Source organism: Chrysoperla carnea, chromosome X (genome assembly GCF_905475395.1).
Source record: "Chrysoperla carnea chromosome X, inChrCarn1.1, whole genome shotgun sequence".
In the NCBI taxonomy this organism is placed as follows: Eukaryota; Metazoa; Arthropoda; class Insecta; order Neuroptera; family Chrysopidae; genus Chrysoperla; species Chrysoperla carnea.
In genome coordinates, this window is record NC_058342.1 from 25372248 (window position 1) to 25388719 (window position 16472).

Here is a 16472-nt window from a genome sequence, read left to right on the forward strand (position 1 = left end):
TTCATAAAATCGTTCCAGAAAAACAAAATCGCGACAAAAAAAAAATTTTACTTTATTGAAACGTTTGCGTGAGAAAATTCATAAAAAAAGCCATATTTGTAAACATTCAATAGTGGATTTGATATAATAATAACTCATAATATTACAAAACAGTTGTGACCCAATTTAGACTAAAACGCGTCAAATTCTATCGATCCTCCAACGCATACACTCAGTTTTTACCCCACTTCATTCAACTTCTTCGTTGAATCTCCGATAACAAATCTGCCAGGCGTTCTTCTTCGAGAAAATTCGTTTCTAGATATAATTTATGATTTTCTGGGTGGTGATCAAAGTTTTGCGTAAAATACAAAATATTCTATTTGTCTTAGATTCGGATAAAATTTATTTTCTAAACTAGACAGTAAATCAATCCTAAACATCAAGTTTTTGTCTACTCAATGTATAAATTCCGAGATCTTGAAAAGGAATCCAATCAGAGATTCAAATATTTTTATCATTTTCTTTAACAAGACTAAATTAAAATATTCCCTATCGATTCCAAATGGTTTAAAACTTTCGAACGGAAATGTTCGATCAGCAAGTTTTTCTTTTTCGTTTTAGAGGTGCACTTTTCACCCTAAAATAATCTACCAATATTTTTTTACGGTCAATAATTAATTATTTTTATAAAATTTATATAAGAATTTAAAAAAATTTGATAAATCACAGTTTGAATAAACAAAACGAAAAAAAAAAAATTAAACAGGAAAAAAGCGTCTTTTTTAAGAAAATCACATGTGTCGTTCGGTGCGCGATACGAGTCTGCGCAATTTAATATATATATAATATTTTTAAATCATCGTTTTTTTTTCGTCTTTTCTAAAGAAAACATTTACAAAATCAAATAATTACAATCAAAATCGATTATAGAGACATCGTTTATAACGACGAATCTGTTATTAGGCGTCTGAACATATTTTTTATAACAACATCGGATAAAACGATATATTTCGGTTATAACGACCAAATACCATTAAAATTCGTTCAGTCGTCTATAACAAACAAAAACTTTGAGTTGTACGCACTTTATTTTGAACCTGATTAGGTCGTGAAACTTGCATGGAGAGGGTAGCAGAAAAAAAGACGCCTATCTGGGTGAGGTCTAATCCTTGGTCGTTGCGTACTTTGTACTGCGAATCCGGCTGTCTTTTATTTTAAAATTTTTGTCGCTTATTGAAAACAAGCGACAAAAAATTGAAGACAGCCGGTTGCGCAGTACCAAGTACGCAACGAAGGATGACTAGACTCCGCACAAATAGGCGCCGAAAATTCAGTCAAGGGCGCGTTTCACGTCATGTTCTTGCCCCAACCCCAACATTTATTTTGGAATATCTGACTTGCGCAAACGAAACATCGCTTTAACGATCGAAATTGTACGGTGCTTTAAAAACCTTTCGTCGATCGTCGCCAAATGTCGTTATAATAGGTTTTGATTGTACTAATATTTTGTTGTAAACAAAATGGCGAACTAGAAACTAAATTTTTTTTTTTCAAAATAAATTACTTTTTTTGAATTTTTCATCTATATATATATAAATAAAGGATCGTGGAAAAACGCAATAAAAATATACATAATGAAAAATAATTTACAATTTGAAAATTATTTGATTCTGTGAATCAGCGATCGCCAAACAGTGGGTCGTTTTTTTTTGTTTGTTTTTTACTTGTACTTGGTATTTTTATTAACAACTTATTTACTAAAACCCTGAAAATGAAAACGAAATGTTTTATTATAAATTTCAAAAATTGGAAAAATTACAGAGTGTTCAAAAAAATTTATACATTGATGAAGTTTCAACTAGATATACCGCGTGAGTTATTGTACAAAATTTTTGTTTTTTTGTAAAAACGGAAAGATCACATAAGTTTTATAACAAGACTGTTTTATTTTTTCATAATAATTTGAAATTACAGTTTTAAAAAACTTTTCGAAACAAAAATTGCAGAGTTTGATGGGGGACGTCATGTTCTGACATCAGATTGGTCCTAGTTCTTCAGGTTTCTTTAATAGCCAATTTAGATCCAAAACATTAATAGATAGAATAACACTTTAAATTAGAAAGTTAGGTTAGGATAGAATGGCTGTCCTGGGGTGGGACAAACTTAGACCATAGGATCTTTTGTGATACCAAAAAATAGTTGGCCCTTCCCCGGCCACTACTGCATGAATCATTTTGAGCTGTTTAAGAACAGCAGGAGTACATTGACGTCAACGGGCTTTAGGTCCGACAGGTCGTCAAAGAGGTTGATCCAAATAAGTTCATCTCCTCATTTTAGACTGAAAGTTGGGGTTGTTGGGGGGGGGGGTTAAATTCCCTCAATTTCCAATCAAATGCAGAGATTAGTAGCGATTAATAATTTTTAAAATCGGTGCTGTTTGGCAGATTCTTAATATTTTCCGGCTTATTTATAGACTATAATAATAAAAAAAAAGAAGCGTACCGCAAGTGGGTTCCTAGCACCTAGACCAACAGTTCTCTGTGCCCTCCTTGAGAACGATCTGTACCCTAAAGACGAGACCTTTGCGGGTAGGAGGCGCTATTAAACTCGGATGAAGATAAAAGATTTTATCGAGGACAGACGCCGCGCAGAAAGCCCACAGCTTCTCCGTCTAACTATGCACCAAAATAGTTTTTTTTGAAATGTTCAAGAACATCGGCCATGGAAACATAGAATATTGAAGATAAAATTGAAAAAAGAGCATTACTCACTTATTTAAAGATAACGGGGTGGTCCTGTATGATATCCTGACTCCATCGGTGTATTATTTGTACCATCATTGTTACCGCCATTAACACGTGACGCACTATAATAGTTCATTGGCGGTCCAAACATATTACCTAGATAACGATAGCAAGCCGCTGACGAATGTGAAGCTCGATTTGTTTCCACATGAAATGGATTATTCGATGATGTTGCCCCACCACCTTGTTGCAATAATTGATTATGCATGTGTGAAGCACCATCACCTAAATCTAATTCCAATTCTTGTTGTTCTTGTAATTGTAATTGTCCGAAACTGGCGGTTGCCATTGCAACATCTGGCATTATATCCGATAAATGTCCATCACTGCATGAACTTGATTCGGGTTCACCACCCAAATGTCGGAATGCATCACCTTCTGTTACAATCGCTGGTAATTCGTTACGTTGTGCCATACCACTGTTGCCAAATCGTGGGAATGTTAAATTCCTACCATAACATATTGGACCATGAGCTTGTTGACCTAAATTAATAAATAGAAAATTAATTTAAATTTTTTTATCAACAATAAAGATTTAGAAAAAGAGCTTCTTTTGTAAGAAAATCACATGTGTCGTTCGGTGCGCGATACGAGTCTGCGCAATTTAATATATATATAATATTTTTAAACCATCGTCTTTTTTTGGTCTTTTCTAAAGAAAACATTTTCAAAATCAAATAATTACAGTCACAATCGATTATAGAGACATCGTGTAAACATGTTGTTTGTAACAACATCAAATAAAACGACATACTTCGGTTATAACGACCAAATATCATTATAATTCGTTCAGTCGTCTACAACGAACAAAATATACTATTTTGAACATTATTAACTTAATTTTGAACCTAATAAGGTCGCGAAACTTGCGTAGAGAGGGTGGCAGGAAAAAAGCTGCCTATCTGGGTCTGATCCTCGGTTGTTGCGTACTATTAACCATTAATTTCTGTGACTTTCAGAAATAGTTAGTTGGCAGATCTGTCACTTAACATTTGAATTTACAAGTTTAAACCGTCAATTTCTGGCTAGGGCCTACGACTAGCCAGTTTTCATTTAATTAAAAATTATGGTGATTTTAGAAATGTTTAAAGAAATTCAGAGTTTAAGTTCTGTTTAAAAGTAACATTTTCGGGAAAAACATCTCTCCATTCTTACGAATTAGTTCGTTTCTGTTTAAATATACTGCTCACAGGAGAAACATTTCCTGATTCCGAGTCTTTTTTTAAGATTTTCTTTCTTTGTATTATTCGAAACAGTTATAAATTTATGGTGTTAATTTTTCTCTTACAATTACTGTACATTTGAACGTGTTTGATTTTGTTTCCACATTTGAACATGTGCTAAAAAATGATTTGATTTCCTAAAATTGCTACGATTTTTTTGAAGACATACATTTCACTCGAAATATAATCCATTTCCCAGTTTTGTTTAAGATCAAACATCGGCAACATTAAAAAAAATTTATACCTGGAACTTGTGGGGTTTGTTGGCTACGTAAATTATTCCTATCAGGTGATGGACATATCGATTGTAATTGTGATGGACCATTATCGTGTTCAACACGATTCTGTTCTTCATGCTCCTCATGACGAAACATTGCCGTATTATCGAGTACATCTGCCACAGCATCCGGTAAATTAAATTCACGTACAACACGCAATTTAATTTGACGATTAATTTCCGCACGTGAAGATAACGGTGACGCAATTGCACGCTGACAAATCGGTGTTTGTTTTAATTTACTAACACGTTTCAACATTGCGCACAACGTCATACCATCGGGAACTGGTAACGCGGCAGCTAAAACATCTAAACCGGCAGTATTCGCTGAACGTGGTTTATCATCAACCATATACAGGGTGTCTGGTATATCGGGCATATATCGATGCATACGTAATCTTTGTACTTCCTGTACTAATTGATCTTCAACCAATAGCTTTAATTCTTCATAATAAGGCATAAAAAATCGTGGCCGTACAAATAAACCGTTATTGTTACGACATCGTATCCATGCGTTTACACGTAAATTTTCACGATCATCGCCCATTATATGTGATGGTGGGGTACTGACTAAACCACGTTTGATCGCTTGTTGTAACACCTCGCTGTTTTGTGGCAGAACATGATCCATTCGGACTAATGGGAATAGATCGCTGAGTATTTCACGTAATTCGACATCGCTTAAATCACGTTTTTTCACACCTTTACGAGTCACCGAATGCGCTGTATGACTTAATAAATTTGGTTCTGCAAAATAAATTAAAAAATTTTGATTAAAATTAAAATCAATTTATTACGAAGTATTTTTATCTAATAGTATTAGATTTCTCAGTTTAAAATTTAAAACCATCTTTAAAAGTAATTATTTCCGGAAAAATGCTTTTTGAAATATTAAAAGTGTATAAAAACTATAAAAATAATAATAATCAACTTTTAAAAATTTAGTGCCTTGTTTTAAGTCTAACGAAATCGAATCGAATCGAAAGGTAGCCCAGGAGTGCCGAGCATCCTTAAATCAGCTGGCAGAACAAATTAATATAAACTTGGTATGGGTACCGAGACTTAAGAACATTCCTGCAAATTGTGAATTTGATGAGCTTCCTAGAAATGGTACAAGGCTCCCGGACACAAGCATCAATAGGCATTCGAGAGTTCAAGAGATGGAAGGAGGGGCGTAATTGTGATACTGCAAGACAGATATGTGGCTATTACAGGGCACGAGCTAGGCGGCAGGCACGCTGAACGCCTGGACCTGACAGTGTATCACGATTACTGGAAGAGCTTTCACAATGTGTAGGAGGCAGAAACGGTGTCACATCTTCTGTCACTGTCCAGCTCTTGGTATGAGGTGATGGACTTACTTGAGCCAGCCTTATTTGACGAACTCTCCAACCTTAAGTCCGTTGACGTCAAAGCACTCCTGCTATTCTTAAACAGCTACAAACGATTTATGGAGTAGTGCCCGGGGATGGGTAACCGTTTTTTGATATCACAACGGACTCTTTGTTCTAAGTCCCATCCCAGCACAGCTACTTTAACCTAACCTAACCTAGCTGTGTCGCACCAGATCAAAAGCTCTTTTTAGATTGAACCAAAAATGTCATAAAATTATAAACTTTAAGACATGCCCAATAACATCCAAAAGAATTCTTATTAATTCAAAATGAGAAAGTCTCATTAATAATTTAGCCGTCCAAAAGATAATAAACAAACACACTTTTGGATTCATATTATTAGTATGAATGAAAAAACTCACCTCTATCTTCCATTCGACGAGTTAGCTCATGTTCACCCCATTTTAATATCGCTTGTAATACTTCTAGTTCACTCGCTTGTAAAAAATTACTTTTTAACACACTTATTAAATGTTCCTTATCCAATTGATACAAAACCGGTGATTGCGCAACTAAATGAAATTCTTCACGTAAAAAGTGTAACGCTTGACGATACACCCAAGCTGAACCGTGCGGTTGCGAGGCCCAACGTAACACAGTCGGTAATGAATTTAACGATAACCATTCGATAATAATATCTTCACAACCTTGTACCAAAATATCTAATTCCAAAAATCGTCCAATTTGATACAATTCCATAGCTTCCTCCAACGGTGATGGTCGCATTCGTCCGGTATGTGTAAGTGCTTGCACTTCACCTAAACTTCCTGATCCAGCTCCACAACCCCCACCACGTAAAATTAACGATAGATCAACGGTATCTAAATATACAGCGTGTAACAGAACACGTGCATACCGTTTTGGAATGACACACTCATCGAGAACAATTCGAGTAGGAATATGAAGAGCTCGTTCGGTGTGCTCTTCACCCGTACGCGAACGACGTTGTATTAAATTCCTAAAAAATGGTGATCTTGCACTTAATATCGCCTTATGACATGGTAATTCTAATTTTGGACGAAAACCATATTCAGAACTACCGGAATCCGGACGTTGATAATCACTACCATCCGATGTAAATACTAATGCTGCGTCTGCGTAATCACCCGTTTCCAATAAATAACGTAAATCGTGTTCGAGTGGATTTGGTGTACCGAATTCTTCACCTAAACGTCGTAACAATTCTAAATCGATGTTACTTTCATGTGGGCATATATCGCCCGTGTACAAGTACCTGTAACAAAATTTCGTTTTTTATTATTGGCTCCTTTATTTAACCTTTTAAGTATGAGTCCCAATTACTATATAAAATGACATCATAGATCCCCATTTTATGAAAAAAAAAAACCCGGTAATCAAGATGAGCTTCTCGTAACCGTTCCTTGATTCAGTAAATTACGAAGCATCTTGCTATGGGAATTACAGGATTAGGGGCGCTTGAGACTACCCCTCTCGTGCCAACGAGTTCAAATCCTTTTAGCTAGCTTTCAAAAAATATTGTTTGATGTTGGTTTACAATCAACAAGAATTCACGGACTGGCACTTCGCGTTCAAATCAGATCCAGTGAGGAATTAATAACTACCTGTAGGAGCTTTCAAAGACAAGGAATTTTCTACAAACACGACTATTTTTAAAGACGAATTTTCTACAAACACAGACCAACTATTTTTTTGCTCATCCTTTAAAAAGAAAAGAAGGCAAAAGTTTTATCATCCTCACTACTTGATTTTCAAGTTGAATCATGGAATATATCTTTATTCTGGAGAAAGTTTAATTTATTCCACAAGATCTGGTTCTAAATTCCAAAATCCTACCCAAATTTTTATTTTTCCCTTCAACAACTTCAATTAGCTCAATTTTTTTCCTGCGTAGCTTGATGTATCACACACAAAATCTCAATAAGACGTTACGAAAATAATAGACTTCAGAATGAGGGATTTTTGGACGTTCCTTCACGCCAAAGCGGAAGAGTATCCAGAAGATTACACGTTGCAATTGAGTTGAGTGCGAAATTGAGTTGAGTCTATCACAATTGCTTTCTCTGAATGAGAACATCACCGAAAGTATTGTACTGAGATTTACACGTTGCAAATAGACAGGCGTTTCCGAAGATGAGCAAAGTCTTTTAGTAACAAAGTCTTACAAATTATTGTACTTTTAAAAGTATCTAGGTAATGTATGCTATCCCCTCCCCTTGCGTTTGAATAGTTAAATTATATATTTATTACTTACCGTAATAATGCCGAAAACAGTTGTACATCTAATGAAGCGGTACGATTTAATTCTAAACAAATACGTGCCCCATAACCAGGACATCCAGCTAATAAATCACGAAAATATGGACACCGTGCAGACAATAATGCACGATGTATGGGAAAACATGCGCCACGAAACACTAAATCAGCATCCGTACAATATTTAAAATCGTAAAGTGCACTTAAATCTTGTTTAAATGTTGTCGCTGGTGGTCGAGCTAATTCCGCTTGAAAACTTAAATCTTTCAATGCAGCTAATGCTTCATACTCTTCCAATAATGCAGCTAACTCTAATGGACTCCAATCGGCAACTAATTCACGTAACATACGTCCATGATCACACGCCTTCGATGATCTGCGTCGACGGATAAATTTTTTACGTAATGTTGCAAAACCAGTTACCTGTAATCAATATACAAATTTGAGATATACGAGCTGTCTTCGTCTCTCTTATCCGCCTACAATATCTCTTTCTACCTCTTTCTAATATAATAACAAGAACTTGATAAAAACATATGAAAAACCAAAAGAGGCATGCTATTATTTAGATTCAAATTCTGTCCTGGTGATGTCCTGTTTTGGCAGTTTTTATGGATGTAGGAACACAATATAAAAACATAAATAAATATATATAATATAAAAACAAGCGCATTGTATATTTTTGACATACCTTCTTTTTACGTTCACGTACAATAACACCGTCCTGTTGCGATGATGACAATGGCACTGCACCAGGTGTACCTTGAAACGATTGTGGTAGCGGCATATCCGTAACACCTGATACACTAGCTGTGTTTGATGCACTTGCACCCATTGTCCTAGGGGCGGCAACCAGCAGGTCGGTGCGCACTCCGTGTCTCTCCGTTCCTTCAAAATTCCACCAACCGCGTTTCAGTGAACATGGCAATAAACACCCCAACAAGTTCATTTCTTTCCCAGACATAAGCCTGCAAACAATAACAAAAACAGCATAAATCAATCATCATTCAGAAAAGTAAAGTCATTTTAGAAAAAGTAAATGAACAATTAGGGATCTCAATTCCCAAATAGTAAGAAAGATAATCGGAAAAAAAAATCCTAAATTTTGTTGCACGAGTTGGTTGGGTTGAGTTTGTTAACTATAGAGGAATTGAATGGGTTCTAAAGTTCTTAGCCAGTAATATGATATTTAACCTTTCGCCTCGGGAATGATTTCTACAGAAACTTTCACCTGAATTCTAAAAATCGGGTCCATGTAAAGAAGTATAGTTTCTGAAATATTACCAATAATCGTACATGAAGAAAATGAAAAAGATTTTCTTGTTTATCTATTTTAGGCTCTAGGATCCAAAAATCATAAAACCTCATTTCATTTGACGATTAGGTGTCTCCAGAATCGCTATGCAATAAAAGCTTTTCATACATCCAAAATATTTTTTTTGTCTCCCTTCGATTTGGATAAAAGTTATTTTAAAGAGTATTTTTGACCCAAAAAATTTAAAAGTCGGGTCCATTTGACGATTGGACGAAAAGTTTCTAAGGTATCGAAAAAACTCGAACACGATATCCCGTAGTATTTTCAAACGATAACGAGTACTCCTTAAGAAAATTGCAAAATCGAAAAACTATTTTTGTCTTCGATTTGGGTAAAAATTGTTTTTAAGAGTAATTTTGAAACATTCAAAATTCGGGTCCATTTGACGATTAGACTAATAGTTTCTGAGATATCGATCAAAATCTTATACGAAGATTTTTGAGGTTTTTGTTCAAGTTAATCAAAAGCCCAGTGTTAGTAGACAGCGAACAAACTCAAAAGTATGAGAATTGAAAAAATTTCAGACCTGTACTAAGAGAGAAAAAGGATATTTTGAAGCACGTTAACATTTTCTTAGATGATCAAGCCTTATTTCGAGCCTTTGAGTCTTCAAGATCCCAATCGAGGATAGTCTATGAATGCTTCGAGGAACTGAATCGCCTTGGCACAAAATAACATAACCAGAGTGATCTGGGTATGTTGCCTCCTCGTCTCAAAGGACCCTTTCACCTGAGCCTATCATTCCCATAGCAAGATGCTCCGTAATTTACCGAATCAAAGAATGGCTACGACAAATCCATCTTGATTACTTGGACTGCTTCAAACTGCTTGAAACTAAAATCACAGTAACAAACATGACATGGGGATCTCTGACGATCCCACTTGTAGGGTCTGTATGGAGGATGAAATCTCCATACATATTATTTACATCTGCGGAAACCTGCAGGTCATCAAATTTAGAATGTTTGGATCTGAAACCTTGGACACATCAACCCTGGGAGTAGTCTCGACCAAGAAACTATGGCCACGGCACAATTGTATAACTTCCTTTGCTTAAAATAGACCCTCTTACCCAAAGATACCTGGCTTTTAGGTGACAGTTTGTCATCCGGGGGTGGGAGCACAAAAGACACCTTGGTATAGGTGCTAGGCACTCATTTTTAGTACCCCTCGTATTAATATTACTACCCCCCAACACAATTTTAGGGTCAGTGATTGATAATCTAATATTTTGAAATCAAATGTTTTGAAAAATTTTCAAAAATAATAGTAAAATTTCAATGATTATTGTTTTGAGAAATTTTGAAATTTCTAACAGAAATTACCATAAAAACCCCCCATTTTATCTGACTTTTTGAAACACTATTCAACGATAAACATTCATGTTTTAAATTTCTTTTTTTTTTTTTGAAAAATCATTTATTTTTTCCGAGGGAAATTATGATATAAACCTTTTGACCGACTTCAATTTTCAAAACAAATCAAAAATATTCGGCATTGGTGAAAATTTTGTATAATTTTACTGAATTATTTTTAACAGGTACATATCGATGTTTTGAGATTTCATATTCGGGTAATTTTTTGATAATTCCTGAAATAAATTACCACAAAGATATTCCCAAATTATCCTATAACAAGATTTAGATTCCTGTACAAAAAATTTTACTGAAAAATCTCAAAAACTTGTTACCTTTTTTTAAATTTTTTATTATAAAAATTTTGACACTTTTCTATATTAAGTAAAAAATGATTCTCAAAATTTCTCAAAACAAATTTTATAAGATAAACATTATTGCTATTTTTTTAATGCCAAAGGTATGTTTTTTTTTTGGGTTGAGGAGTTCGTGTCAAATGAAGAACAATTTTTTTTATGTAGAAATTGATTGACCATATTTAAGCTATTCCCTAAATAAACAAAAGAAATTACCTGGGTTAAAAATTGTCATAATTGCAAAATCACTGATTGAAAATTATCTTAAAAGATCACTTATTATCTTATTCGATAATAATAAAATCTTGTAATATAATAACACTAATCTTATAAACATCGGCCATTTTTTGTGGGTATTAATTACGTTAAGAAGTTGTGGCCAGACTGGACAAATACAAAATGTTTACATTTGATCATTTCATAAAACATAAACAATAAACTCAAATTTTTATAAATTATCCCACGAAAAACACGATTAAAATTCAACAGAAACTCAACACATTGTTTTTTTTGTTTTTTTAAGGGGGTTTCAAAAATGTTTACCACTATAAAAAAAATTTTAGCACACAATTCGATTTTATTTTTCGAAACGCCACCTCACCATTTAAATAAAAAATATATAATTTTATATCACACGTTACAGTTAATTCGATTAACGTTAAACTAAGTTTATAGAATATTTCGCCATTGTAATCGAATATTTTCGATTTTGGATTTGGTTTTTTATAAATATATAATTTAGGCGTATACAATTTTCAGAAATCTGAAAATTTCTGTGTATATGTTTTGTGTCCATATAGCCACTATTCACAGTGGGCACGGTCGGATTCCATTGCGCATACACGTTACAATGGTTGTCCTTCTTCAGTAAATATATTTCAAATTTTTTGTATCTTTATTTACCACTAAGATTTTAGTGTGAATACTCACAGTACTCACATAAAAATCAATTTATTAATAGAATGAAATCACTATATACTCAATTTAGCGTATTAAATAAAGAGAGATACAATTTTTTTTCATAAATATGTTTTTTTTCCTCTTAAACATTGTGAGAAATGTCAACATTTCTCATTTCAATGCTAGACAAAAATAGGAAGTCGATGATAGATATGTATCGAACAAGGATAGTACATTTATTTTTGTTGTAAAAATTAGAGATAAATCTTTGAAACTAGGTCAAATTTTCTATGTTCAAAATTTTCATCTAATGTACACATTCGATATAATTCCTAAAACCTTTAAATGAATCCTAAATTTTCTAATTTTAGATTTTATCAAATAATCTAAAGTAGAAATGAAAATTATGTAAGAGATACTCCTCTAGTGATTAAATAAAGTAACTAAGGCAAGTTGTTTAAAATATTGTAAGAAAACTCAACATTTCTCATGTTAAAGTAAAAAAGAAATGTATTGATGTCATTTATATACATCGAATAAGGATAGTATATATATTTCCGTTAGAAATATTAGCGATGTTTGAAAGTAGGTCGAATTTTCTATCTATATACTTTCGACCTCTTTCGACATGATTCCAAAAGCCTCTAGTGGTAAAATAATTTAATAAAGTAAAATATGACACTATGACGTCAGAAATGTAAACATTTACAAATTGCAGTGTCTTTTGTTGTTATAGAAAAAAAATTTTTTTTACTCCACCTCCACCAGAAGGTTCTTTTGGTTTAAAGTGGCCCAAATGAGGCTGAAGTGATCCGTTTACGCCTGCGCAATTTCATAATTTCAATTTTGCTAATAAATAAAGAATTTTAAAAACAGTAAGATGCGTCAGATCAAAAACGATATAAAGGGACTTTTTATCTCAAAATTTCTTCACCAATATTCAACTTTTTTCTACTGTTCATGATTTTTGAGCATTCTGTATACCCCTCTTTCGTTGAGTAATCGAAAAATCTTCAAATCGGGACATTTTTTAAACACCTTAATCTTAACTCTCTGTCTTCTTTAATGATCTTCATAATGATTATATACAAGTCACCTCAGGCTTGTTATTGATTAAAGGTGGAAGAACGCTTAGAAGAAAATTGTCCTTTATCAAGAAAGTAAACATCTTCTTTGACAATTAAATAGTTTTGGCAGAAATTCAAAACGAAAATTGAGGAGTTTCGCTATAAAGTAAAATATATTAATAGAGACGATAAAATGTTAAAAACAAGTTTTCGGAACATTTTCGAAGTTTTTCGTCAGTCTTTCTAAAACATCACTTCTCACCATAGTTAAATTTTTACATTCAACTTTTTCCTTATCTACTCTAGCTATGAAAAAAGGTTTCGTAGTGTTGTTCTACCTGAGTAACGAACCCGAGGGGACATTTTGATTACCCATTTAAGGTGCCTAAAAAACAGAGGTTGAATTTAAGGTTTCCTATTTTTGTTCTCAATATTTTTTTGAAAAATAGACCTTTTCATTTTAAAATCTCGATTTGTTTCGAACCAAATACTTTATAACCAATATGATAAAATAACAAGTTTCTTTTATCTTAGTTCTACTTATTGCTGTCAATTTGAAGAAATGAGCTTTATACTTGCGCTTATGTCATGATGAAAAAGCCTTTACTCAACAAGTCTTTTTCCTTTTTGAAATAAAACGACTCATCATATACTTTAAAAAATTTTATCAATCTATTTTTAATTCTTAAGTCTGTGGTCAACTCACTGTCAACAATACTTGACAGGAAGAGTATTTTATCATTTTACTATAAGAAATTAATGTAAAATATTTGTTTAGTTCAGACTTAAAATTCAAGACATTTCATTGAAATTAATAAAAAAAATTCTGTGTAATTATTTGACCTACATGTCACATCTTAAAAAAAATGATCCATTATTAAGGGATAATTTTGAAAATGAAGTACACAAGAAACAAATTAAAACTGAAAACAAACCGGATAATAATTTTTCATAAATCAAAGAAAACATTTAAATTAAACAAGAATTAATAATTAAAGAAGAAAATATTGTGATGTCTGTAATGAATCGTTTCCCATTCCAGCGACTTTTGTACGACATAAACGTATTCATACCGGAGAAAAACCTTTTTCAAGTGATACTTGTGATGAAAAATTTAATAATGAAACGGCTTTGAATGAACATAAACGAATTAATATAGGAGAAAGACCGAACGTATATGATTTTTTAGATAAATCGTTTATGCACCGATCTCATTTGATTAAACATCGACGAATTAATACCGGGGAACAATCGAATTAACGTAATGAATGTGGTCGAATATTTTCTACAACAGGGGGTTTAAAAGTACATAATCAGGCAGCTCACGTTTAATAAAAAGAATTATCAAGATGCTGAATTACATTGAAAAGCTGGAAATATGGAAATTTTATTTATTTTGGGTCAGGAAACGGGAAAAACTGGAAAGACACCTACTTCGGTCTACTGACTATCATTGGTGTGCAAATGAACAAATTTTTGCCATAACCGTATCTCCCAAATTAGGATTCAGGTCGAAATTTGGCCAGAACTTTTTCCTTATTTTTTTTCAGCTTATTCAGAAAGTGATGGGTCTGCAGTCAATTATAGAACAGCCTGTATATGTAACTAAAAAATATATTGTAAGCAAGTTCGAAATTTCACTCTTAAAGCTTGCGCAATTGTGAAATTTTCCCTCATTACAAGAGTACTGATTCTGGTACGAAAGACGACCAGTCTGAAGGATGAAACTTAACTGACCCTTAATATTTTTGGGTCCGCAAAAAAAATGTTTCAAAAGCTGTTCAACTCACAGGGAAACGGTGATGATTGGAAGATGATTTTTGGATCTTTCGGGTAGTATTTCAATAGTTCGAAATTCACAGGGAAATATAAAAATTTAATTTTCGAGGTTTTTGGCTTAGAACTTAACTGTTGATTTAGAGTAAGGAATAAGAATAAGAATAAGAAATTTCTATTAATGGGAAAGTTTTTCAAGTTTGCGACTTTAACATATTAAAGCTTATAATTTTTTAATAGAAAAATTCACAAGGAAACATTATTTAGGTTATAAGTATGTGTTGTAAAATTATTAAAAAATCAATCTCCATATAACGGGATACGTTTGTTTCGCATTTTATGCAATATATATTACATATATGTAATACATATTGCATAAAGTGATCTACATATTGTATTAATCTTGTAAAAAAGTCAATGATGTCTCATTATAAGCTTTTATTTAGTATCACCTGTCCCGATGTCTGCCTGTAATCAAATCTTGCAAGTCAAATTTGATCCACGTGTCGGTTTCCGATTGAGCTGAAATTTTGCATGCAGTTGGGATGACAATGCATGGTAAGGTTGTGGTTGTGAATGACAATGCATGGTAAAATAGGATCGATATTTTTCGATTTAGATCCGAAAAGAGGAGGCGAATTTTTGTTAATTGAATAACTTGAACACAAAAAATGTTTACTACCAAAGTTATTTGAAATTAAATTTCTTACAGTTTTGGTTCTTTAGATGAATCCATAAAAAAATTTCTAATATCAAATCTAGTATGCACTGCTTGCATATATGAGACATGCCTGCGATCTAGCATATTTGTCTAGTGTGAAACAAACTTGTTTACTCTCATCAACCGATTTAAACCATATTACCTCCATATACAAACTTCGTAGTATCAATAGGGGCGTTCCACGTTAATTGGTCATACAATGAATGATTTTTTCCTTCAAGTGTTTACTTTCGACTGCCATAATGTACAGAATTAAGATGTAACCTCACGATAAAGTTTGACGCTGGCTTTGAACGTCAAATTACGGTTCTACCTAGCTGAAAAAATAGAGTTATGTCAAGCGTCAAGGTCGAATTGTAAAAATGAGCGGCAAAAAATTTATAAATATATCGAAAATCGATATCCCGAGATATACAAACTAAAAATAATTACCTAACCTTGTTTTTAATAAAACATATGGAAATAAATAAACAACTGTATCCACAATGACTGCTGAATAGGATTATCAATTGTAGGTTTTTCAATGCCGAAAAATTAAAATTGTATGCGATATTTTAAATTGTTTTAAATTCGATAGTTAAATATATATTTATTTAAGGTAGTTCAGTTTTAAAATTGTGATTTTTAACACAGAACCTTTTGGAAGAATTCACAATAACGTTAATTGTACAAAAATTAATCGGTGATGGAGCTTCAAAAAAGTCAGTCAGTATTCAACCTACGACTCTTTCCGAAAAGAAAACATAAAAATACTTTGGTTTTTGACGCTTTCACGATATTTTTAGAGAATTTTAATACAATACAGCTCAAGTTTAGCTTTTTGTGATGTGCTACTAAGTTTTTTTTCCAGATGGCAACATGGCCTAAACTTATCACATGAACTAATTTGACGCTCAAACTCAGCATCAAGCGTTAGCATGAAAATACACGTATAATTTATGTAGATATTTTTTATTCTCTAAATTTTCAAAATAAATGAATCTCATTTTATTAAAAGTTAAAAAAATATTATATATATATATATAACGACGGGGAAATATGATTTCAGTGTTGGACTTGATGCTTTT

General features: G+C 32.9%; 1 protein-coding gene across 1 annotated transcript; it reads right to left on the bottom strand.

The window, feature by feature from the left end:
• Window positions 1-767: 767 nt before the first annotated feature.
• Window positions 768-11306, bottom strand: LOC123302486 (BTB/POZ domain-containing protein 7). Its single transcript, XM_044885425.1, has 7 exons — window positions 11158-11306; window positions 8607-8883; window positions 7914-8338; window positions 6043-6914; window positions 4254-5033; window positions 2754-3269; window positions 768-1747 (listed from the first exon to the last, which is right to left on the bottom strand). Exons 2-6 carry the CDS (start codon window positions 8877-8879, stop codon window positions 2758-2760), a joined length of 2862 nt encoding a protein of 953 aa, XP_044741360.1. The 5' UTR covers window positions 8880-8883; window positions 11158-11306; the 3' UTR covers window positions 768-1747; window positions 2754-2757.
• Between the last annotated feature and the right edge of the window lie 5166 nt (window positions 11307-16472).